Source organism: Phyllostomus hastatus, unplaced genomic scaffold, assembly GCF_019186645.2.
Source record: "Phyllostomus hastatus isolate PE091 unplaced genomic scaffold, TTU_PhHast_1.1 phas_scaffold_182, whole genome shotgun sequence".
NCBI classification, from domain to species: domain Eukaryota; kingdom Metazoa; phylum Chordata; class Mammalia; order Chiroptera; family Phyllostomidae; genus Phyllostomus; species Phyllostomus hastatus.
This window is the reverse complement of record NW_025334013.1, coordinates 31,241,416-31,266,748: the sequence shown is the minus strand read 5'-3', so window position 1 is coordinate 31,266,748 and position 25,333 is coordinate 31,241,416. Positions and strand designations below refer to the sequence as shown.

The 25,333-nt window shown below is 51.8% G+C and overlaps 1 protein-coding gene across 11 annotated transcripts in view; it reads right to left on the bottom strand.

Moving 5' to 3' along the window:
* MAST2 (microtubule associated serine/threonine kinase 2) overlaps positions 1-25,333 on the bottom strand; it is a 161,764-nt gene continuing 136,431 nt past the window's right edge. For 6 of the 11 annotated variants that reach the window (XM_045859962.1, XM_045859951.1, XM_045859954.1 and 3 more), the window contains 22 exons: positions 24,372-24,526; positions 22,933-23,008; positions 20,274-20,483; positions 15,437-15,538; positions 12,684-12,816; positions 11,791-11,852; positions 11,449-11,534; positions 10,801-11,009; positions 9,634-9,772; positions 7,475-7,607; positions 6,534-6,699; positions 5,884-5,985; positions 5,493-5,615; positions 5,222-5,331; positions 4,734-4,888; positions 4,214-4,497; positions 3,911-4,105; positions 3,029-3,255; positions 2,745-2,867; positions 2,164-2,300; positions 1,836-2,029; positions 1-1,525 (listed from right to left, as the gene is read on the bottom strand). In XM_045859962.1, coding sequence (XP_045715918.1) covers positions 57-1,525; positions 1,836-2,029; positions 2,164-2,300; positions 2,745-2,867; positions 3,029-3,255; positions 3,911-4,105; positions 4,214-4,497; positions 4,734-4,888; positions 5,222-5,331; positions 5,493-5,615; positions 5,884-5,985; positions 6,534-6,699; positions 7,475-7,607; positions 9,634-9,772; positions 10,801-11,009; positions 11,449-11,534; positions 11,791-11,852; positions 12,684-12,816; positions 15,437-15,538; positions 20,274-20,483; positions 22,933-23,008; positions 24,372-24,526 — 4,590 coding nt within the window. In that variant the 3' untranslated portion in view covers positions 1-56. Of the gene's footprint in view, positions 1,526-1,835; positions 2,030-2,163; positions 2,301-2,744; positions 2,868-3,028; positions 3,256-3,910; positions 4,498-4,733; positions 4,889-5,221; positions 5,332-5,492; positions 5,616-5,883; positions 5,986-6,533; positions 6,700-7,474; positions 7,608-9,633; positions 9,773-10,800; positions 11,010-11,448; positions 11,535-11,790; positions 11,853-12,683; positions 12,817-15,436; positions 15,539-20,273; positions 20,484-22,932; positions 23,009-24,371; positions 24,527-25,333 lie in introns of all 11 variants that reach the window. The other 5 variants (XM_045859953.1, XM_045859956.1, XM_045859960.1 and 2 more) reach the window with 4 other exon arrangements.

Here is a 25,333-nt window from a genome sequence, read left to right as displayed (position 1 = left end):
TGGTTTCCAAGAGCATGTATTACACAGGTCTGAAGGCAAGAAATGCCAGACAGCCGCTATGTTTGCTTTAAAAGCTCATCGGGTGCCAGCACCAAGTCCTGATGCTTTTGAGGGCCTCCTGGGTCTCGGCCCCTCCGGAGCAGGCTGCGCCCAGGCTCCTGGGTGAGGGGGCAACTTCTGCATGGAATGTTCTGCCTCCTGTCACCTGAGGCATCAGGCACTTTGGTGATGCCCAGGGCTGGCTCCCCTTTCTCTGTCTGTGTGCACTCAGGCTCCCACAGCCAGCTTTGGCTACGAAGCTCACAAGGTTGGTGGGCTAGCCGAGGGGCGCTGGGTGGCCAAGACTTCCCCTCCAGCCTAGGAGACAGGTTCTCAGGGTGGGCTGGAGTTGTGGTTTCCAAATCCTGGGAGCTGACCAGCCCGCCTTCCATTGTTGCCTTTCTGCTTGAGGATGCCTCCTCTGAGCCCTCCATAAGGAATTTCCAGGACCAAGGGCCTGGCTCTCCTGAGGTGGAGCAGACAGTGGGGCCACTGGTTAGGGTGGGCCCTGACGAGCTGGGACAAAGTGCTGTTAGTGCCTGGGTGTGGAGGGGCTGGGCTTTCAAGCAGCTTTCAGGGGGAGTGGGGTCTGTGGGTCCAGCCCTACCCAGGCTGGGCGCTAGTGACAAGGAACTGGCTGCCTCCTCAAAGACTTGTGGGATGCCAAGCCTCCTCTGGGGGACACCAGGGCTTTCCATTCTGGGGTCCTTAGGCAAGAGGGCATCTTCTTCCTCACCCTCTCCTGCTTCTCTGAGGGGTAGATCCTGGCCCACTTCTGGGTTAGGTACCACGCTTGACTCCTGTACACCTTGGGTGTTCTCAGGCCCCTCGTCAGTGTCATCCTCTGAAGAATCAACCTCACGGATGGCTTCCTGCTTCTGCAGTGACTCTCGCCGCTCAGCTCGGTCCTGTCGGAGGGTGCCTAGAGCTCGTGAGGAAGCAGGCTGCAGCACCCCCTTCCCTGGCAGTGCTCCCTTCCCAGACAGCATACTCCTGGTCCCAACTACCTCCAGAGGACTGACTTCCCTGGGTGGCAGTTCCTTCTTTAGCTCAGGGTGGGGCAGGTCAAGGCTATGCTTTCGAGAAGTGGCTAGCTTCTTCTCAGAAGCAGCAAGTGCAGCCCCCAGTTTCTCAGCTGACTGCACCCTCTTAAGTAGTGGTGAGCGGGGAGGCTCCGCACCCTTGGGCCGTGACAGTTGCCTGCCCAGGGGAGGCGACAGGTGAAGCTTGGTGGGGAGGGCCTGGGTTCCGTGGCCAGACAGGGGCGATGGGGAGCGTTGGGGTGAGGCCGCTGGTGGTGGTGAAGGGGTGTGGGCCAGCGGTGACAGTGGGATGCTGCCTGCTGACTTGCGCCGTGGAGAGCGGTACTGCCGTTGCAACTTGGGTGCCAGACCGTGCAGGGAGCTGGGCCGTGTGTGCCCAGAGCCGGCTGGAGAGCTGGGCACACTGGAGCTGGGGGAGCTGCTCTGTGATGAATTCCCTCCCACTGTGCACGGACGGACAGACAAAGGCAGAGTAAGTTAGCTGTTAGAGATGAATGAGTGGCAAAGCAGGGCTTAGCCCTGGAATGTCCCAGGATCATCAAAGTTATTTACCCCACCAGTGAACCAGGGCCCAGGCTATAGAAATGAAGTCACCCTCCACCCCTGTCACCTCCTCACCAAGACTGCTGGATCTTTCAGGGGGTGGCTGAATAAGAGTTCCAGAGTGGGACCAGCGGGAAAAACACAAGAGGGCCCAGGTGCTTTCGTACCTCCCAGGGATCGTGCCTCTGATCTGCAGGGAGCCCTTCCTACCTGAATGCACAGCGTCAGGGGTCACCCGGTAGCCCTGAGTGGGAGATCGGGGGGAAAGGCTGTGGCTGTGTGTGGGAGAGCCCGGCCCGCTCTCCCCTGATGACAAGGAGCGGTTAAGGGAAGAGAGGCTGCGGCTGGTGTGGAGCAGGGTTGCCTGCTTGGTGATCTTCCGGAACAGAGAGCTCCTTTTTCTGCTGCAGAGACAAGCGTCAGAGGCTGTCTGACTTTTGCACAGGGCACAGCATACACTGGGCTCAGGGCCAGCCCCCAGCACACCCGAGCACCATGTATTGGCTAAGAGCAGACCCTTGGGCTAAGTCTGGCTCACCTTTCTTGCCCATCTTTGCCCCGACTCCACTTGCTCCTTCGGGCCATCTTGGCCTTGTAGCTGCCCTTCCGAGCTGGCCCCACTTTGATGGATGTGTTCTCCAGGGGCGTTGTTGAAATGGACAACTTGTTTCCACTCTGGGGAACAGAACATGAGTCTAGGCTAAGACAGTGGCCACATTCTTGACCCAGTCCCTGACCGTGGGTGGCCAGACCACAGCTCTAGCCATTGTCCTCGCATCAACACGTCTGAGCCACAGACCTGTCTTCCCCCCTTCTCACAGGTTAGCAAATGGCTTCAACTAGAGCTCAAGTAGTTGGGCTTGGGAAGGTAGAGAAGCAGCTTACCAGTCCTGCCCTCCAGCCCTGCCCATAGCTCAGAAGGGTACCTGGGCCTCGGTCAGTGAGGATGCTGCCTTCCAGCGAAAACTCACTGCTATGGCCACACCCACGTTCCGCACGTATGCGCATCTGTCCTCAGTGAGGTGCTGGTGCCTGTGTGCCCGACTCTCCACTCCCCTAGGGCCGGTCACAGACGCACAAAGCTGGGCCGACCACAGGAGCTGCACACCCAGCACTCACCTTCAGGATCAGCTCCACCACCTCTGTGTGCACCAGCCCATGCACAGGCTCCCCATTGACGTGAGTGATGAGGTCGCCCTGACGAAGCCCTGCCTCACTGGCTGGACCTCCGTCCTCCACGTGCTGCCCCGGGAGAGAACAGTTCTCAGTTCTGGCCTGTAGCCTGAGCATGGCCCCCAACAGTAATGTGGGCACAGAGGGGGGCAGGGACAGGCAGGCCCTAGTAGGGGAGGCCTGAGGAATCACGAAGCTGGGAGACAATAGGTGTGGACGGCCAGACATACCCACACCATGTGGTGCACAGTGTAGACGTCTGAGTCGCCCATGTAGACGCGGATGGCCCGCAGGGTGAAGCCGTACTTCTTGCCAGCTCGGTGGATGATGATGGGGGTCCTGGAGTTGCTGAGGGCTGGCAAGAAGTCCCTGCTTGGAGAAGAGTCCCTGGATGACGGGTTGGATGACTGGGAATGTGGGGACATGGGGCTGGCCAGTGGAGAGCAGCTGTGGTGTTCTGGAGAAGGAGAAACTGGACTTAGTAGTGCATCAGGGGACCCTGGCCTGGCCACGCTCCCAGACCAGCCCTGTCCAGGCCATCGACCCCACACAGCTCCAACCGGAGACAGCGCCTGAGCCCAGGCATGTCTTCCCGACAGCCTCTGTGCAGCGAAGCCCCTCATGTACCCAGACCCTCGCAGGCCCCAGGAGGCGATGGGGAATGGCATCTAGCATTTACTGAGTGTTTACTTAGATGTATCAGGGACCATGTAAGCTCTTCATACATATTTAAACATCACAATTATCCCGTGAGCTACCACTATTGATATATCCACAGCTTTTGATGAGGAACTTGAGGCTCAGAGGGGTTAAGCAACTTCTTCAAGGTCAAGAGTCATTTAGTAATGAAGCCAGGATTTGAAATGTGCTCTGTGCCTCAGAGCCTGCACTTCTGACATGGTTCATATCCTGCCTTCTGAGACGCACACACAGAATCCCAGACACCAGTGCACACCTTCAGAGATGTCTAGTTTCGCACAGAGGGACGGAAGTGCCACCTGGTCTCTCAGGCACCTATTCCTCAAGATACGGTGCACGGACACATGTGGCCTGTGCAGACCCCTGCCACAGGCCCTTCCCGTGAGTTCTGTCCTAGCTCCCTGGGGCCTTACCTGCAGGAATGAGGAGGGACAGGGCTGTGGCCGAGGCAGACTTGATCACTTTGTTGATGGGGCGGGCTGTGCGCTTTTCTATGGAGTCCCCAGAGAGTAGCCGGTGGCGCGCCCTGCGCACTGCCAGGTCACTGATGGCCTTGGCTGTGGCTCCCTCGGCCAGCTGTGGGGTCCCACGGCCCCGAGTCTCCATGGCTGTGGGCCCAAGTGAGCAGTGAGACCCGCAATGCAGCTGAGTCTCCCCTCCCTGCCTGCCTGCACTATCGTCCAGCCCAGGCCCTTTGGCCACCTGCTGGGCCACACCTGGACTAGAGCCACCGCTCTGGCCACCAGGATCCCCGTCCAGCTTCAGCTGCTGCTCCACGGGCCGTTCAGGAATAGGCCCAGGTGCCCCTTCTCCAGACAGGGGTGTTAGAAACCACACACCCTCCTGCTGCTGCTTCCTGGGGGTGCCGGTAGCCTCCTCAGGGCTCTCAGCAAAGCGAGGCACATCAAGGAGGCCCGAGCAGCGACGTCGCACTGTCAGCGGAGGGCTGGAGTCGCTTTCCGTGTGGGATGACTCAGACACCGACAGCCGCTTCCGTAAGCTGCAAGACAAGGCCTACAGTGAAATGGCCCAGGGTCTCCCTCCTCCAGCCCAGGCTTCCTCAGGGGTCACAGATCTCTTCTCAGACAGTCCTCGGGGTACATTCTTGTGAATGCCCCCTCTCTGCCACCAGCACTCCTCCCCAGCCTCTGAATCGTGCCCCTGATCGGTGACAACCGATGGGTGACAACCGATGGGTGGCTGTGCTGCCAACCCTGGTGAGCCCTGGGTGCTCACATCTCAGGGGAGCCAATCACCCAGCTCCGGTCCCGACCCTTCAGCCCTGCCAGGCCATCCGAGCGGTCTTCCTTCTCCTCGCTCAGGCTGCGCTTGGTGGGGGGTGGTGTCCGGCGCTCCTCGAGCAGTGACAGCCGCTCCATGCTACTGTACACCTGTGGACACAGAAGACACCCCTAAGGAGCAAAAAGTACCCTTGCACCTGAAACGCAGGAATCTGAGCCAGTGCTCCCCAGTATACACCAGTGAATATTCGAGGAAAAGGGGATTCCACTGGGCTGGCCTGGCCTCACCCCTGGTATCCCGTAGGTCAGGGCTGGAGTGGTTCTAGACATAGGTCATGTGCAGGCCCAGCCCTTTCCTCCTCCTTTCCCTGAGGGGCTCCATCACCCCCTCCCGCAGCCTGCCCCGGGCACGTCCCTTGGCAGGTCCTCTTCTCCCAGTTCTCCAGCCCGTCCCTCCCCGGTCTGGGTCTGCCTCAGCGGTACCTTGCTGAATCTGGGAGAGCAGGAAGAGAACTGGCGGATCTCAAGGCAGCCGTCTTCACTCACTTCCTCCTCGTCCTCCGAGTCCAAGTGGTGGTAGCGATCTGAGCGGGCTGGGTCAGACACAGGACAGTCCCCTTCAGAGGCTCCTTTCGACCCAAACGGATCTCAGGAGGGCCTGGAGAACTTGCTCTCCCAATGCCAAGGTTCAGGGTACACAAGTGTTTCTGGAAAAACAGGTAGGAGTCCCACTCTTCCCCATCGGTGCCCTTACTGTCAAAGTAGCTGGTGTCATCCTCTGACTCCAGTTGAGGAATAAATTCAGCCTTCTGGCGAAGAAGTCCGGTCCAGTCCAGACCGGTAAAGAACGGGTGCTGCTTCACCTCACAGGCACTGCCTGGGAACAGGGAGGGCGTGGGCAAGGGGCCGGATGAGCCGGGTGGAGTCCAGGTCAGCAAGGCCAATGGGAACCCAGACCTCACGGGGCAAGCCCTGGAGGCCTCAGCTCCCATACTTTCCAAGCTCGTTTGCCCAGGGGCAGCAGGGCAAGTTTTGGGATGCAGAAGCACTGCCCACACTTGAAGCCTGACCCTCCTGGCTGCATGCACTCAGCCCCCCTCCTCCCTTTTCCAAGTGGGGAGCAAGGTCCATGGGGTCTGTCCTACCTGTACCCAGTCTCTCCAGAGGGTTCTGATGGAGCAGTTTAGAGGTGAGGTCCTGAGCGTCTGGAGGCAACGCGTCGTCCCCCCCAGGCCACACAATCTCATCTGAGCAGTGATTGGGGGTGAGAAGAAAGGAGTGGGCTGAGAGAAGGGTCTCAGAAGTTGTGGGCAGAGTGGGGAGATGGAGGCAATCCTTGGATAGGATGAGGAGAGGGAGGCGTAAAGGGTTCGGCCTAGGACCCCAACTCCTTAAGTTCTATCGGTTTCTGACCTCAGAGACCACCCACTAGACCATGGCTTGCTCTCTGATCCAGGGAGGGCACCGAGAAACAGAGACTTCCCTGTCCTGATGCTCCATCCCACCCTGCCTCTATACTCCAGACACACGTACACTAACACACAGACTCACACTCACATGACACACACATAGACAACACAGGTACACCCATGTACACATGGGGGACAGATGAACATAAACAACAAGCCCCAGGTGACACAGAGTGTCCCTGTGTGTGCGCACACACACACACACCTGGGAGGCAAGCCCACCATCACACACATGAACTCAGAAAAGGACTCATAAGCCTCACAGGTACACACGCAAATCATATTTGTGGATCCAGACTCTGCCTCCCCAGGGTGATGGTACCTACCACTGATCACTTGCCCAAAGAGCTCCTCCGGAGTGTCTCCAAAGAAAGGGACGCAACCCACCAGGAACTCATACAGGATTACACCCATGGCCCACCAGTCCACTGGCTTCCCATAGCCCTGACGCAGGATCACCTCAGGTGCAATGTACTCCGGGGTCCCGCATACCTAGGCACAGAGAAGCCAGGCCGGCTCAGAGTGCTGCAGCAGCTCACTGGCATGGCAGCTGGAGGGGTAGGGATGTCCCCACCTTTGGGGTAGAAAAGTCTCTGAATGAAGACTAAAGACTCAGCCAACTTCAGTTAATGTGCAAGCTCAATCAGGTTACCAGGGTTGGGAGTGTTGGTGGGCCGAGTTTCTGTGTTTCCTGATTACTCAAAACATCTCAGCCTAGCCTGGAACCACTGCTCTCCGATCCCGCCCCACCTCCTTCTGCCATCTCGGGTCCCCACCCCACAACTGCCTCCACCCTCCACTGTCCCCAAAAACAGACCCTACAGTCACGTGAGGGACTGGTGAACAGTCACAACCTAAAGTGTCAAGGCAGGGGATGTCCGGAGGCTCCTGTCAGGAAGCGGGCCACGGCCCGGTGGCCGTGCGGAGCTCTGTGCCATGAACAACAGGCTCCTGAGAGCCTCGCTCCTGACTGAGGCTGGAGGTTCCAACTGAACCCACACCGGTCTCTGAGAGTGTCCGTGGTCAGACGATCCGTCTTCTCCAAACTCGGAGGAGGAAGAGGATTTTTCAATTTTGTATCTATATAATTCTATGGCCCACACTATTTTCTACATGTGCTACCTATCTCTATGCCTCCCTGGGACTAAGATGAAAAAGACAGGATCTCCCAGCTGTAACACATACTTAACAGGGCAAGCATACGGCCCCTGGTCCTTATTCTGAGGCCTGGAATTCAACTCCCAAGGTCTCAACCATCCCTCCTTACCTGCTTGTCCAGGAACTCCCGGGCATCCTTTTCAATGTGGCCCTCGTACAAGTTTGTTGTCAGGCTCATGAGGCCAATTTTAGAAAGGCCAAAGTCAGTGAGCTTGATGTGCCCCATGGATGTGATCAGGAGGCTGGGAAACCAGAGAAACAGGAGGATGGAGTTATTTCCTAGTTTCCTAAGAGTGCTGACTTGAGTTTATGCCGCATTTTCCCACTCAGGCTTCTAGGGGGCTACTGTGGGGCACTGGCAGGGAGCTGGTGAGCTGCCAGAGAACACAGAGCTCTGGCTTTGTGTGCACTGCATTCTGCACCAGAAACCTGCTTCCTGCCCATCGCCCCAGCCCATGTTTATTGTCTTACACTGGATTCTATACTGGGCTCAGGTATCAGCCAGCGGAGAAACACTTCCACAGAGTGATCAGCCTCATCCTAAGGCTGTAGCCAGTCCCAGTCCCCTCTCCTCACCCGGGTTGCTCACAATACCCCCAACTCAGGGGCACATACCCTTACCCCGTGTCCATGGTTGGTCTTATAAGGAGGGTTGGTTGGGAGAAACTAGAAATAAGACTGCACAAAGAATTCTCTTTCTGCTCTCTTTATATAATCTGCCTAAGCCATTTCATTTTGTGTGAAGGCTGCTCCCTGCCACCCCTTTATTCTGTGATTCCCAAATCAGTCTCTGGCCTGGACTCCTAGAGCTCCATGTCTCTTAACTGCCCATAAGTGTTACAGGCACCACGAACTCAATCCGTCCAAAACAAGGTCACACTGCCTAACTGGTCCTCTTCTTCTTGGTAAAAAGCAATTAATTTCTGCTACCTACTGAGCTTTGTTATAAGTGCTTTATTGTTATTTACAAAAATATTTTGGCACCTGAAAGGTTGTTGAGAATAACTAATACAAAAGTAGGCATTATTATCCCCATTTTAAAAAGGAGGAATATGCCCTGGCTGGCATAGCTCAGTGGATTGAGTGCGGGCTGTGAACCAAAGTGTCGCAGGTTTGATTCCCAGTCAGGATACATGCCTGGGTTGCAGGCGATGAGCCCCGGCAACCGCACATTGATGTCTCTCTCTCTCTCTCTCTCTCACCCCCTTTCCCACCCTTCCCTCTCTAAAAACAAATACATAAAATCTTTTAAAAAAAAAAAAAGGAGGAATGTGAGGCTCAGAGAGGTGCAATACAGAGACTTGGCTCAAGAGTTAACGAGTGGTCATCTGAACTCAGGTCTGTCTAATGTCAAAGCCACTTTCCTCTCCAGAGGCTCATCGCCATGCACCAGTCCCGATCTAGAAATCTGGAAGACATCCCAGACTCCTCTCTGCATCCCTACTTGACCTTACCACCTCCTCTCCACTCCCCACCACTCCCCGCTTTCTTCTCCATCTTGACTCTGTTCCAGTGCCGGCGTTCTCGCCTTGCCTACTGCGATGGTCTCGCCATCTCTTCCCGCTGGCAGAGTGATCTCCCTGAACTAAAACCAAAATCTGTGTGTCATTCTATCATACCTTTGGTTCATAAAACTTTCAAAGACCTCTAGAACCCTTTAAAATAAAACTCAAACTTAACAAAAAGGCACTTGATGATCTCTCTCTCTAGCCGTATCTCTTACTACTCCGACAGACCAATCTCAGCTTCAGCTACACTGTACCATTTGTAGTTCCTGAACGGGCCACACCTGTGTGCCTTTGCAAATCTGCTCCCCAGCTTTAGAGAGCTCCTCTACCTTTCCCCAACTGACTAACACCTTCCGAGAAACAGGCTGTACACAGATATTTCTGTCTCCCACACTAGATCAGGGACTATTTTATAGCCCTAATAACACGCTTGGCACAGAGTCGATGTCAGTAAATGTCAGAACACTTGTTCAGCCATCTATTATATATGCTGATTTTTGTGTCCTTGCTTGTTTCTGGAGTGGTGCTCCTCAGTAGCTCTTACATGTCACCGAAGCCTTACAGTGCCCTGCTGGACCTTGCTGGCGAGGGTCTTTGCATCTGGGGGGTCAGGGGAGAGTACTAGGCCTGGATGGATACCCACATGAATACTGTTTCCCAGCAGCCATTCTGGTACAGATTCAAACATGCTGTGTTTGCCTCCACTTATCAAGATCCAAGAGGGAGAACTGGGAACAAGGGGCTGAAACAGTGGGCGTACTTGTCAGGCTTGAGGTCCCGGTGCACGATGCCATAGTTGTGCAAGTACTCCAGGGCTAGCACAGTTTCCGCAAAGTACAGACGCGCCATGTCCACAGGCAGGGCCCCGATGTTCTTCAGCAGAGTGGCACAGTCTCCCCCTGCAACAAGGGCAGGCCACCATGGAGGAAGGGTCCAGTTCTCTGCTCTAGATGGTCTTAGACTTCCAGCCTCTAAGGCCCCACAGGAGACAGCATCATGGAAGACCCTGGGGCTAAGGACTGTGATTCTAGCCCCTCTGTTGCTGCCACGGGTGGGAGACAGAGTGTGGAGGGGAGCAGGAAGTAGGAGAACGGCTACGTAGGCCATTGTTCAGGCCAGACAGCGGGGGGAACCCCAGGCCTTTATGCCTGTCAGTGATTTGTAGGGATAGGACCAAGTTATTTTAGGGTGGGATCCTGCATATTGTAAACACATCTGGCCGAGACGTCAGCATTGTTCATTTATTTCCTTTCTGATGGCTGTCCTTTATTTTTTGAGTGAAGTAACACTGTAAACTCCCAGCATGCACCCACGAATTAAAAGGGGAGCGTTGTTCAACTTCAACTTCAAGACTTAGGCAAAATATCTTTAGAAGCTATACCAGCATTGAGAAGGGGAGAAGGAAGACCACTGGCCCAGCTGCCCCGTGACTCTCTTGTGCTCCATCCCGCGAGCATTTTGTGTGGCCTTAGGGGGTGGTCCCTTCACAAGCATCAACAAGGGCTAATGGCTTTCCTGTCTTCTGAGGGCCCAGAGGCAATCCCCCCAGCATCCAACCCTGGGCCTTTGTGGCTAGGCCACCTCCCTTTTTCCTGTCTGGTGCTGGCAGCAGAGGCTGTGCAGACTCTGGGGTGCAGGAGTCTACAGCCACCAGGCTGGCACGTCCTGTCCCAGAGTGCCTCACATCGCACTTGACACCGGCAGCCTCCAGGCAGCTACTGTCGCAGAAGCCTCCTCCTGTGAGGGGCAGGGAGCTTTGTGCTCACTGTAGCCAAATGGCCTGAGACTCTAAGGCAGAAACCAATGTCACAGAGACTGGGACGCTGGGGCCTGAAACTTTACCCCTATACAAGCTATTGATCCCAGGTCAGAGCTAAGTCTCAGAGTGTGCCTTGACGTCCACACGAGGCTGCCTTTCTCCGAGTACCTTCAACATACTCCATCACCATGCAGAGGTGGCGCTTGGTCTCAAAGGAGCAGAACATGCTGACCACAAAGGGGTTCTCAGCAAAAGTCAGGATGTCACGCTCCACAAAGGCCTGCTGGATCTGGTTCCGCAAGATCAGGTTCTGCTTGTTGATCTTCTTCATGGCGAAGCGCTGCCGGGCAGACTTGTGCCGCACCAGAAACACGGCCCTGGGAAACGCAGCCCATTCAGTCCTTCGTGGACCCTCAGAGCCTGGGCTGTGCTCTCTACCACCCAGTGCTGGGGTGGCCAAACTCCTGCCTCTAACAAAGGAGCAGAGCTATGCTCATCAATAAGAAGGATCTGGGCCCCTGCCTATAGAGCTCTTCAATTTCCTGATATACCAAGTCTCAAGGACACAGCTCAACCCTTCCCCAGAGCTCAGTGAGAGGCGTGCTACCAAGAAGCGCGAGGGTCGCCTGGGAGAGGAACGATGCTCAGGTACTGGAGGAAACTGAACTCTTGCCCCTCCAGGAGACTTTGGGGAAAAAGAAGGCCCATCCGGAGGCATCTACTGCCTGGAGGATTAGGCATCATATACTTGTAGAAGGAAGAGCCCAAGGGCTGACTTAGCTCCAGTCCCGCCCACACCCTGACCCCTGCCTTTACCCATAGGCGCCATTGCTGATGAGCTTAATGGTTTCGAAGTCCTCTTCACAGGGTGTCTTTTTAGATGTCCGAGATGCCCCTCGGCCCTGGAAGATGAGGGAAAAGGCAAGAGGCAGGCATGCTTCTCAGGGCCCCTGTGCTTAGGGAAGCTGTGGCCCCAGCATCAGCTCAGCTCTTGGCCCTGCTGCGGCCTCCCGCCCAGGCCCCCCTGGAGCTGAATGAATGACTGCTCAGGCATGTCCCCCACCCCCTTCCTTCAGGCGTTCTATTCCAGAGAATGCAGAGCCCTTTGCTTCACAGGGCCCAGGCTCCAGGATTGGGGCAGGAGCAAAGGATCTTCACCTCAACCGAATCATCCGTCTCCGGGGTATCAGGACTGTCATAGCTGCTCAACTGGGCCATTTCTAGAAACAAAGCAAGGACACAGAGAAAGATGTGCATGGCACTGTCAGGCACCTCAGCAGTCCGCTCACATCATACGACAGGTGCGCACAGGACAAGTATTAGTGCTTTCTGCAGCAGACCGGGATGCAGATCTGGCCCTGTGCCCCTCCTCAGTGTGGTCACAGCTTTTGAACTTGCTTGCTGATTACATGGCCACTCCTACTTCTTGAGGTCCAGACCCATTACAAGGCCTGGCAAATTCTATACAGCTTCCCCAAAACTTGGGACAACTGCTGGAAAACAGGGCCTGAAACTGGGCTCTTGGTCCCCATCCTGCTGGCCAAGACTCAGCTTTGCTGGATGGGGCCAGGAAGCAGGGAAGGCCGGATGACGACAGAGCAGGGACCAGGGATGCGGAGCCCATAGTTCATGCAGGGGCTCAGTGTGAAGGCCCGGAGAATGGAGACCATCTTCTGAAACCCTGAGTTGGGGCCGCCCCAGAGACACAGAAGGACGTGTAAGGTGCCAGCAGGAGAGGTGGGCATGCAGAGGAGGTGAGCATTTTTAAAAATGTGACTGTGGTCCTGTTGTTAACCACCTTTGACCTTTGGCTCTAAATGCAGTCCAGCTGAGCCCCAGGCAGTCCAGGCTGGGCTATGCCAGGCTGATAGGAACAATTTTGAAGGGGGAGGCTGTTTTATGACAGAGAACATAGGGTTCCTCCTATCACCCTGAGGCCCGAGGCTGTGCCAGGTCCAGGTCCAATCTGAGCCTCTTCTCCAAGTGCTCCCCCTACCGTTAGAGCGTGTTGGCTGTGGGGCTCCTCTGCAGCCAGTGGGCAGCATGCTCACCCTCAAGGGGATCCCGTGTGAGGCCCAGCTGGCTAATGATGTAGCGGGGAATGTCACATTTAATCCCTTGTCCCACTTTGGCGTGGCCCTCAGCTGCTTCTAACAGGTGGTAGAACTCTTCAGGGTCAAACTCCTGTACCGGGGGGAGAAAGGTAGTCAGTGGTGAGAACCCCAAGAGGAGGGTATTAGCCTCCCTGATTTTATGCCATACACCCAGCATGGGATGGACAAGACTCTCCCTTTGTGATGGGACACCTCTCCCCCTGAACACCTAGAAACATCGTGATTCAGAGGTCATGAGCATGGGGACAAAGCTGTCTTACAGGTACACTTTCAGACTGGACATCCTGAGCATAAGCTGTCTCCCCAGCAATAAGAACCTGTTGATTTCAAAAAAGCTCAGCCTATTCCTCTGGTCCAAGGCCTTCCACCAGCCAGATGGCACTGTCAGGCATGTTTACACACGCAGTCCACGGGAGCAGCCCTGGCACACTCTCCGCTACGACTCGCAGCCTGGTGGTACATGCGTGCCTTCAGGTATTTACTGAGCACCTCCTGTGTGCTGAGAGCTGGAGAGCCACGGGCATCAGAGCACAGCAGTCCTTGTCTGTATGGAGCACGTACAATGGGGGTCCCATGTACTGACTGCCCAGGAAGTGCCACATTTGGGGCCAAACTCTGATAGCACTTCTGTGACCTCAGTGAAGAAATGAATGCTCACAGAGATGCACTGACTTGTCCATGGTCATAGAGGTAGGAAGAAGCACAAAGCCAGCATTCAAAAGCAGGCCTGACCCTGAGCACATTTAACCACAGACTACGTGTTCTTGAGGAGAGGCCTTCTACGTCACCGCAACCCGACCTCCACTGCTTCTTCACTCCAGGCTTCACGATTTCAGAGAACTATTCCATTACCTATCTGGACATGATCTGAACCAGACCTGGAAGTCCTTCTGTTTATATTCTTCCTCAGCCCCCGTGGTCAGAATGTCTCCCTCATAAATCCCCTTCTCCGTGCTCCCATCACTGTCCTAGTTCAGGCCACTCCTGTCTCTTGCATGAGTTGCTTTGTGGCTCTGCACTGATTTCTGTGGACCATCTTGCCCTCTCTTCTAATTCACCACCCAGGTTGCAGTCACAGTAATCTTTCTTAGGGGTAAATCTGATGGAATGTTACTCGGAAATAAATAGGAACCAATTACTAACACATAAAACCACACGTATGAATCTCAAAAGAATTATGCTGAGTGAAAGCAGTCAGAACATACCATATGGTTTTTGTGTGTGAAACTGCACAAAGGCAAACTTACCCCCAGTGAGACAGAGCAGGTGAGAGGTGCCCAGGAAGGGGAGGGGAAGGGGCCTGGCTGCAATGGGGAACGAGGGGGCTCTCTGAGGATTGAAAGCAATGCTCGCTCTCAAGTGTGGCCGTGATTATACATGTTAAAAACACAGTAACTGCACATTCAAAAGGGGTATGTTCTACTGTATGTAAATTACACCTCTATAAATGTGGTTTAAAAATGTAAATCTGGCCCTGACTGGTGTGAGGTATGGATCAATGGTTTGGGCATCATCCTGCAAACTGAAAGGCTGCTGGTTCAATTCCCAGTCAGGACACATGCCTGCATTGTGGGCCAGGTCCCCAGTTGGGGGTGTGCAAGAGGCAATCAATCCATGTCTCTCTTGCACATTGTTTCTCTCCCTTTCTGTCTCCCTCCTTTCTCCCTTCTCTCTAAACAAACAAACAAACAGCTTAAAAAAGAAAATCTGTCACTTTCTTACCTACCTGGTAAGCAGGGGTGTCAAACTCATTTTCACCAGGGGCCACACCAGCCTTGCAGTTGCCTTCAAAAAGCCAGAATAAGTCTAGGACTGTATAAATGTCACTACTTCTTAACTGTTAAGGAGTTGAAATTACGTTCGGCCCTTTGAAGGCAACTGTGAGGCTGATGTGGCCCCCGGTGAAAATGAGTCTGACGCCCCTCTCCTGAAGGATAAATGCAAACTCCTGAGCCAGGCACCCAGCACTCTCCATGAGCTTGTCACAGACTGTCTTCCAGGGTCAGCCCTCACCAATTCTTCAAGCTTGGCCTGTGCTGTGCTCCATGCCCCTTACCTGACAAACGCAGTTACCTTCAAGTTGCTGAATAAGCTTCATGCCCCTAGGGAGCTTTCACTGACCACCTGTCCCACGTTGGACTGGAGCACTTCGTCCCCATGTCCCCATTGCACCTCGTGCTTACCTCCCTTGCAACACTTCCTGCAGTATCACAACTATTATTTATATGTCTCCAGGTCTTATACCTAAGGCACTAAAAGACTAAGTCCAACTCCTCTACAGAGGAAGCATCTTAGGATCAGGGACTCAACTATACTTACGTCTGTTTCTCCAGTGTCTAGCACCAAGGCACTCAGTAAAGCGTTGCTGAATGATTAAATGAAGGACTCAACGTGTGCAAACAAAACCGGCCTTGCTCCTCAACCCGAAGACCCCCACTGACCCAGGGACCTGCTCAGTGTGGGATGGGCCTGACTAATGGACCAGTATCTCTCCCTGCAGAGAGCCCTCAGGACCACCCAGTTTTCTCACAAGAACTTGTTGGGTCCCCCAATGCTTGCATATCATAGTTAAATAAGGACTTCAGCGGCACAAGTGGCAGTGGGTGCCATTGGCAGGATACTTCCTCCACAGCCCCACTCCCACCTCTCCAGCCACCCCCCACAACCTTTGGCAACGTCCACTCACTCACCAGGCATTCCAGAAGACGAGCCGGGCGGGCAATGACAATCATCAGTTTTTTCACCAGCTGCATCACAAACGCCACCTCTGAACTCTCTGAGCGCTCATGAGCCTATAAAGACAAAGGCCCCTTAGGCAATCCATTGGCCCAGTGTGGCTGAGCTAAGTGGGACAGGGCTGGATGAAGCTGCACTATAGGAGGAAACACTTTGGTAGTGTGGAGAGCTCTGCAAAGCCAAGAACTCCAAGAAAACCATAGGGCTGCTCACTGGGAACCATGGGAGTTTTAGAACCCTACATGACACCAAGGAATGTCACAGAGACACATTGCTTTACCCGCTCCTCCAGATATCAGCTTAAGGGGCAACATTTAGTGAAACCTTTCTGAGTGTTTAATTTCCACCCCAGACAGACAGGAATAGAAAGACTTCCAAGCAGGAGAGTCAAGTGACCAGATAGGTGTTTTAGAAAGACCACTCTGGCTGGAGTGTAGATGATGCACTAAAGAGGGCAAGCTTGAGAGCCGGAAAACCCATTAACAGCCTATTGCAATGATGTTACTGTAGATAGAGGGCCCTGAGGAGTCTCCCCGACTGGCCAGGATGGGATGGGGAGGTTCTCGCACTGACTGCACTGACCGCACCAAGAGCTAGAGAGATGAATAGATAAGGCCTGAGTACACCAAAAGCTAGTGGGATGATTGGATAGAGGAAGAAAGCCCTCCCTCCCTATCCTTGTAAGAACCATGGGCTTGAGCAGGAAGGGGGATGGTCTTTGAGACGGGAGCTCACCATTCTCCCAGGCTGGCATCTGAATAAACCTCTTTCCTTCTGCACCAGAACCTGTCTCACGAGTTTGGTTTTTGCTGCCACAGGCAGCTGCACCTACTTTGTTCAGTTTTAATAATGCAGATGAAAAAGGCACAAATCCAGCCGATAAGAATGGAAAGAAATGGACAGAGTGGGGCCATTCTGTCTTCCACTTCGGGGGCGGATGAGCAGGAGCAGAAGATACTGCAACTACAATTTTAGGGGGATTTCAGCGAACCCATAAACAAAATAGGAACTAGAAGAAGATAAGCAGTTTAGGTGAGGATAGGTAGAGAACATAGTACATTTGGTTTTAGAGAAAAAGTAGGTAGGCAAAAAAAGAAACTTTCGGACTTGAAGAGCTCGCGGCACTTTCTCGGGCATTTGCTCAGCCTAGAATCCTTCCTCTTTCCTATGGGATCTGCTCTCCCTTCTAAGAGCCACGTTTGTGTGGTATCACCTTTCCCCCACCTCCAACAGCTGTCCAGCGTGGACTACTTTCCCAGGGATTAAAAATGGATGGAAAGGCAACTGTTGTTATTAGTGTGGCAGACTGTATCACCTACCCTTGGGTGAAAAGGGACGGCCATATCCACTGCAGAGACAGAGAAGCAGAAGCACAGAGAAAAACAGAGCCGAGAGAGGGGGCCGAATGCTTTCTGGGCTTTCAGAGGTTCTGATTGCTAGTGCTGGTCCCTTCATAAGGCCTGGTTGCATTTTTGTCTTTACTTCTCCAAGACCCATCCCTTTTATTGTTAGTTTCCTTTTCCTGCTTGAGCTACGCTGAGTTGGCTTTCTATTACTGATAACTGAAGAATGCTAACTGATCTGGAAAGGCAAAGTGGAGGAGTCCAATAAGCAGCTGGGAACAGGGATCTGGAGCTCAGGAGAAGAGGGAGGAAAGCAGTCACGTGGGACTTCTCCACATGCGGTGGGAGAACGTGAAGAAAAGAAGGCAGAGATGGGGTGCTCAGGATGGGGCTCTGTGGGACGAAAGCATTCAACGGATGGGTAGAGAAGGAACTTGTGGAGGGGCAGCAAGAACGCAAGACTGGAGAGAACAGTGTCATGACAACTGCAGGGAGGGGGGCGAGAAGATTAAGGAGAAGTGTTCATTGTGTAAAGTTCTGCAGAGAAGTGAAGAAAGGTAGGGACTAAAAGGTGACAGGATATGGCAATTGGCCAGTCTATTCCTTAGTGATTTCTGCCTGAAACAGTTTTAATGGAATGGTGAGAGGGGAATGTAGAAGGTAGAAGATTGAGCAGTGGAAAGGTTGTAAGGAAAGAAATAGCAAATGAGGACCATCTGGAAAAAAAAAATGGCTATGAAATGAAAAGAGAGGCTGGGCACTTGGTGAAATCTTGTTTATTCCTTTAAGACTTATCCCAAACATCAACTCTGGGAAGCCTCATTGAAGTCCCTCTCACCCAACCCCCTCCCCCGCACACGAGAAAAACAAGAACTAACTGCTCCCTTTTCTGTGTTCCCCCGGCTTGTTTGCTCACACCACACGGTACCATCGTGTGGTCTATAATTAGTTGTGTCTCTGCAGCTACACTGCAGGGCCTTGTGAATAGAGACTCTGGGTCTTCTTTCTTATCTTCCCTCACATGCTAAGCCTGGCATAGTGCCTCCTAAGTAGCAGATGTTAGTCAATGTTTGTTGACCAAGTGTTTGAAATGTATGATCTTAAGCTCTGGAATAAGCCAAATCTGGTGTGGGGGTCTGGCTCTGCTACTTAAGAAATGTGTTTTCTTGGGCTGACATAGACCCTTAAAGCTTCGATCTCCTCATCTGTAGATTTAGGGAACAGTATTTTCTTTACAGTATTGTTTAAAGATTAAGTTGGATAAATTAAAACTAAATGAGATGATGTAGTATCTAGCATGCATAAAGTGTTCTATAAATGACAGTAATTTTATTATTTTCAGTCTAAATCTTATGCCATTTCAATTTAAATCCATTCAGTGATTCCCCATGGCCTTCCTGTTAAACTCTAAGCTTCTCACAAAGCCCTTCAACTTTTGCTGCCTCCCCACCCCATGCCTGACGCCTCACATTCATCCACAACCTTGCCCTGCAGGTATCCTTCACTCCAGCCACGCCAAACTACTTTATCTGTAGTCCCTGGACTGCACCAAGGTCCTTTACCCCTCTGAGAGGTTGTTTACACCGTTTCCTCCGTCTAGTAAACCCCTACTCACTCCTCAAGACTCAGCTTTTCCTGAACTCTCCGTGTAGCACCACCACATCCTCCTCTGTGCTCGGAACTGACGTCTAATCAGAGCTGTCAATCACACTTACTATATTAAACACAAGTGAGATAATTCCACGCAGCATTCAGTGCAGTGGCTGGCACACAGTACATTTAATAAATGATAGCTGTTATTTTTGCTGTAAGTATGTGTTGATAGCTCTGTAACTCTAGTCACCAACTAGAACTTGCAGAGAGCTTTTTCTGCATTCCCGGGGTCCAGCTAAGTAGGGAACAGAGGATACACCAGCTCCATTTTCAGCGCTCTTCCAATTGCACCAAAAACCCAGCCCCTAGGGGCAATGAGTCTGGGAAAATGCCTGAAAGTTTTGGGCAGTGCTCTGGCTATAGCATTTCAGATCGACCTTAGATGCGCAAGGAACCTTGGCAGACACAGTGTTGATCCTTTAACTGATACTGCAAATTCCCGATTCCTACCCACTACAGGAACTGTTAGACAGGTATTTTTGAACAGAAACAAATAGCTGCCAATAATTTTCATTGGTTTAAATTTAAGTATTCTTTTGAAATCAGAAAAAATATTTTCATAGAAGGAAGTACTTTCTCATCTATTAAATCAAAACTTCCTCTCTATAACTCTTGCTCAAGGGCTAGTAAACCTTTTAGGGGACAGAGGGCAATCTTGCTATCTGTTATATATGAGTCTTCCAATATAAATCTTCCAATATAAATAAATATATATATAATATATAAAATTTATTTATATATATGATATATATTATAAATATATATCATATATATAAAATATATAAATTTTTATATATAATATAAATTTATATATATAAATATATATAAATTTTCCAATATTTGACAGTGATAATTATGATCCTCTTTAGACATCCTTTCTCTAGATTCAACTATTTCCTACATTAAAAAAACTACCTGATCCTAATTTCTAGACTGATACACTGAAGTCCTGTTTGATCATTATCACTCGGTTCTCAGCTCAGCTGGTGCTACACCGGAGCAAGGTCATGGGTCTGGAGGTAATAGGGGTCTGGACTGGGAAATACTCTAGTGACAGGAAGAGCCCCGAGGGCACAGGCACGTCTCCTCTCCCTGGAACTGTACTAACGGTGAAATAGGGGAGAACTGCGATCTCAGCGGGAAGGCATCTGCCCACCTTCACGGAGAGGCTGACAGGAGAGCGAGTGCCCGAGCGTGGAGCAGCGGTTAGGTACTCAGCGTCTGCCTGGTGTCCACCACCTCTGGATTACTTCACCTTCAGCCTCTCAGAGACTGTTCACACTGGGGAGGCAGGTCTCTCAACACTCAAGAACTTCCTACCACGCAAGTAGAATGTCAGCAAACAGATAAGCCCATTGTGCAAGCCTTGGGCCTGCCTCCCCTTGGCTCAGGAGAAACAGTTTGAAGGCTGTGCTTACACCAGTATTTCTACTAGAAGAGAGCTGCCCGCAGCAACGAGGGCCACTGCACGGCTTGAGTTACAAATCTCCTAGTCAAATATGTATGAGTACTACCAAGTTGGTGTCTTGGGCAGAGTAACTGGAATTACAAGAAGAAAGAGCACACAGAACGGAGTTCTTCTGATACCAAACAGGTTTCCTCAGTGACGGAGGGGACTGAAGAGGAATCTAAGTTCATCAGCACCACACTTCGGGGTGGGCCCTGAGCACCAGCAGGGAGGTGGCAAGCAGGCTGAAAAGACTGGGAACACCATTAATGCCTTAATCTTGGTTTGGGACTACTAATCCACTACCACGTGGCTAATTCACCAGAGTTCCAGTACAAGGACACTCACATCTTGCAGAAGTTTCTCTAAACTCTCTTGAAGTTCGTAGAAGTACTGCGATGTAATGAGGCCACTCCGAGATTTATCCAGGCAGTCTCTGGCCATCTCTATCACTTGATGATGAATAAAGCTCAGGGCTCCATCTGCCAAGGGCAACACGCTGTCTGGAGCGTTGGAGGAAATGAACTCTGCTAGGCGCTCTTCCATTTGTGCTGTGGCCTGGGAATAAAAATAGGAAAAGTGACACTTCCCTTCTAGTTCTAGTTCAGCTGGAGCCAAGCCTGAAGGACCCAGTAACAGGCTAAGGGTGGGATCCGTAGTCCTGGCTTCCCGATGTTCTGTTTGGTGCACCTGATGACTGGAGACCTGCAGGGGTCACCTTCACGTCAACTCAGACATTGTAATCGAGGCCCTCTCTCACCTGGCCTTGTCTGCGCCCCCAAGCCTGGGTGGGCGTGCTCTTCTGCTCTCAGGACACTGAAATGTTTGTCGTTCTCATGCCTCTGTCCGTTAATGCTGCCCCGTGTTTAGCTTTCTCCCGCAAACTCCTATGACTCCTGCTAATCTCATTTCAAGCATCATCTCTCCTCTGGGAAAGTTTCTGATTCCTTCAGGCAAACCAGGGTTTTCTTTCCTCTGTGCTTCTACTGGCCCTCTCAGCTGTGTAAACTTAGTGAATGGACACCAACAGCTTCCAAACCTTCTGAACTGGGAACTTCAAGTCAGAGAAGGTTTGATTTATCACTTGACCTCAGGACCCAACTGAGCCAAGCAGATGTTCAGAGAACGCTAACTGAATGTGTGGACCTGCCTGCTCATGGGTCCGGATTCCCAGCAGAGCAGAATGGGAGTCTGGCTCAGAGGCCTCCTGGGGTGCTAACTGCACAGTCACGTTAAAATGACAAACAGACATCAGTTAACACGTTCCTAGCTGCCTATCTAGGTCTTGGTGTTTTTCCTTTGCCACCAGGTGGTGATTTCTGATTTCCAGTAAGTGTTTAGGGGTGTGTGTGTGTAAACACACATATACATATGTAAGCACATATACCACACACACATATATACACGTATATATGGGATGCATGTGGAGTGATGGGGAGAGGGAGCAGGAGAGGAGAGAAGAAATGGGAAAGAATTCTAACACATTGTCTCTAACGAAACAGTCCCTCTTACACGAGTGACTTGGAGACGTGCACACGAAACACAAATGTGCAATGCTAGAGTGGCAACACAACACCAAATGCATGAGGAGGAGGAAACATGTGAGATGCATTTCTAAACACTACACACACCCAGACTTCTTTATAAAGGAATAAGCATAACAAAGTGATTCCTTTTGCCCCTCTTCCTCGCTCTTATTCTTCATGCTAGCCGGCACAGACCACAGGGCACGGGGCAGCAGAGAAACATGAGCTACTACTTACTGAGTGCTCACTATGTTCTGGGCACAGTTAGGAAAGCTTAATGTTTGTCAATCTTCACAAACTTCCATGAGACAGATACTCTTATTATCCCAAATCACAGGTGAGGCAAGTAAAGCTCAGAGAAGTTAAATACTCTGTACAGCGTCATACAGCCAGTAAATGGTAAAAGCAGATTTGAATCCAGTGAGTCTGGTTCCAGAACCTGTGCTCTTCTTACTGCTCTGCTTCACTATGTGTGTCAAGAGGGAAAGCATAAAGGTTTCACACCTTCGCCCTCAGCCACCCATGAGTGTCCAGGAGGCTGTAGCCGAGTCTAGAAAAGGGACACTCTCTGGAGGGGCAGGGAACCACCCATGGCAGACTCTAGACACAGACGAACAGGTAGACCCAAGAAGGTCTGAACAGGGGATGCAGGAGACTGAGGACTCCCGCTCCCTGCCGTCATGGACGGGGAGCCCACGCCAGTGCCCTGGCTCTCCGTCGGACAGAGCTGGCCGTCTTCAACAGAAACAGGGCCCATCCCTAGAAGGCCAGGTCAGAGTGACAGGCATGCAGTGTTCAAAAAGAAACACAAATGGGAAGCAAGGTCCTGGCTCCACAGACAGGGAGGTTTGTGGCCAAACTGTAGAGTTGTGAAGATCATTTCTCAGTTATCTCAGGATGGTATCCTACTTTCCTCCCTTAGTGTCTTCCTGCTTGAAAACACAGACCCAGCGGTGAGTAAGCAGCCCTGAGACCCGTTGCCCACGCGACTGCTCCTTCCGGCCAGCTTCCCACCAGCCCAGCACATCTGTCTGTGCACTCTTTTGTGCCCAGCAAGGAGGTGCTGCTCATGAAATCTGTACCAACGAAGGTGCTCTTGGAGGGCAAACAAAGGGGGAACCCTGACTCATAGGTCCTGATGCGCTTGGTGAGAAACAAGGTCTCCAGTTCTTTCTTTCCCACTAATACATAGTGGATTCCTTCCTGACATTCCCTTCCAGATAGCTCGCTCTCCAAGGAGTGAAGAAATAGAGGCCCTACAAGTACAATCCCTAAACTCACAGCCCTCTGTGCCTTCCTCTTCCCCAACAGTCTGGAAGCCCTTGTGCCTGCATCCTCCTCCTCCTCTGGTGCCTTCTGCTCTTCTTCTTGATTACCTCTGGAGACAGCACCCCATCCCCTCACCCCAGTCTCCCCGTTGGGGCTGACGGTAGGCCGCCATCCTCAGAGGCATTACCAATCTCCTTTAGAATGGATCTTACCTTGGGGAATCTTTCTTTGTATACATGATTCATCATTATTATTTCACTGTCAAAGGAAACTGGGGACCGTCCAGGACTAAATAAGAAACAAACAATTGTGTTACTTTGGTGCCATGAAGTTTGGAGAAAAAAGATGGCCATCCCCAGAACCCTGCCCTCCCACTGTCCGCAGCACCCACACGCTCCCACCTTAATGAGGGCTGCGGTCTAGAGCCTTCCTTATTCCTGGAGCGAGCTGCTAGCACACCCTCGGCTCAAAATGATGGCACCTGCAGCCGGGCTACCTTCCCGTAAGAAGCCTGGCCCTTACGAGACCTCTCTGCCAGGGCCTGAGAAGGCCTACGGTGCAGGAGGCCAGTCCTGAGCCTACTGGTTTCTAGGGTGACCTCCCTGGGAACAGGCCTCTTTGGGTCTTCTTCACTTTGGCCAGTGGAGTCAGGTATACTCAGCATGTTTTAGGCATCACATAAAATCAAACCACCACCAAAACACCAGAGAAAGACAGTATATACCTGTATATTTTTCCAAACAGGCAATGGGCTAACTCAGGCTCTGACCTGGGGCACAAATGAGGCCCCGACAGATGGGGCACAAACAGATGATGTATTATAGAATTGCATACCTGAAGCCTATATAATTTTATTAAACAGTGTCAGCCCAATAAATTCAATGTTTTTTTAAAGCCATGCTCATTTTAATTTACACCCCCTTCCTTCACCTGGAATTTTGGCATAGCTTTACCAGCTAATACCAAAGAGAAGAGCCAATTAGTAATCTAGGAGGAGTTCACAGATAAAAAAACTGCTCAGGTGTGGTTAGATGAGCCCAAGTTATTCAGGAAAATGAGACAGAGTCAGATGGGCATGTAAATCTCCTTGTGAAATGCCTTCTTTCTCGAGCCAGCCACGTGAGTCTTCAGCAGCAACTTTCTTAGCTGGCCTTGTTCATACACCACAGCCTCTGAGATCTGCAGCCAGGTAACCATCAGAGTAGACACCACTATTCTCCTGTTACTGAATGGACTCTACAGTGCATTTCTACTGCTAACCACTTTCAAAGGGAGAAAGAGGGGGACCACTAGACACCTTTGTCAGGTGTCTCTTGGGGAGGTGAGTTGAGCTGTACCCAAAACCAAAAAATCTTGAGCTTCACTTCACTTCAAGCTGTGCCAGTGTACTATACCAGGGGTTGACAAACTATGGCCCAAACACTAATTCTGTCCCATTGCTTATATTTGTACATCAAATTTACGTAATGTCTGAGGATGCTTTCACCCTACAACAGCAGAATTAAATAGTTGCCATAGATATGGTATTGTCTGCAAAATGTAAATTATTTACTATCTTGCCTTTATAAAGGAAGTTTGCTGACTCCTGTGCTGTGCACACAAGTTGAGCCCCACAGGTCCTGGGGCTCACTGAGCAGAGAGCACCCCTTACCTGAGGCTGCGGGAGCGGGGTCGCATGGCTGGGGACTGCCGTCCCTCCTCGTCTGGCACACTCTCTGTGCTGAAATGCTTTGTCAAAAAGTGCAGCTCATCAGCTGTGGGCTGGAAGGGCAACTGGTGTAGCTTCTCCTGCGAGGAGCATGATGACTAGAGGGGAAAACGTTTAAAAAACAGCATTAAAGGCATGTCTGAGGACAGTCCAGGAATGAAGAAGAACTGAAAAAGGTCAGGGCTGTCCCAGTCGATGTGAACCCAGAGTCAACCCAAAGTAGGCATTCTTTCCATGGCTCCCGTTAGCCTCCACTGTGCATGATCCTGTTCACCTCTACCCTGCAGGCCCCCAGACCTCAGAAAGCCAAGACACTAGAGTCCTTCACAGGCCTGGGAGAGAATGGGACCCAGAAGGTCATGTGATGTGAGAGCACTACCCAGAAAGCTTCTTTAGGTTCTTCTGCATGGAGCCTTGGCGCTGACTGAAGCTTTTGGGTAGTTGGGATGGCAAGTATTTGATAAATCATGCTTTTTGGCTTGGAAGATTGGTATGCCCGGCCTACAAATGCTGTCCCCTGATGATTTTCCCTTCCACAACCCTGGGAGAGCCCTCAGGATGGTCCAGCAATGTTTCATTTCAGCCGTTATCCAGAGGACAGGTGGCTTTGCTGAGGCTGTGCAGGTTGTTCCCATACTCTGGGGAACAAAATCTAGGCAACAAAATCCAGCAGGGGAGAAAATGACTTTAGATCTAGATTACTTTTAGATTTCTAAAAGATCAGACCTGACCTGAAAACAATTAAGAATTCTAAACATTGCCCAGTGACTGAGATTCTAGACAAGAGCCCACTGCCAATCACAACGGACTACTGAGGGAGGCGAGCGGTGTGGCGCTGGGCATTCCATAGGTGCAGCCACGGCTGCGGCAGCTGGGATCAGGGAACCCTCCCCTCACCTGACAAG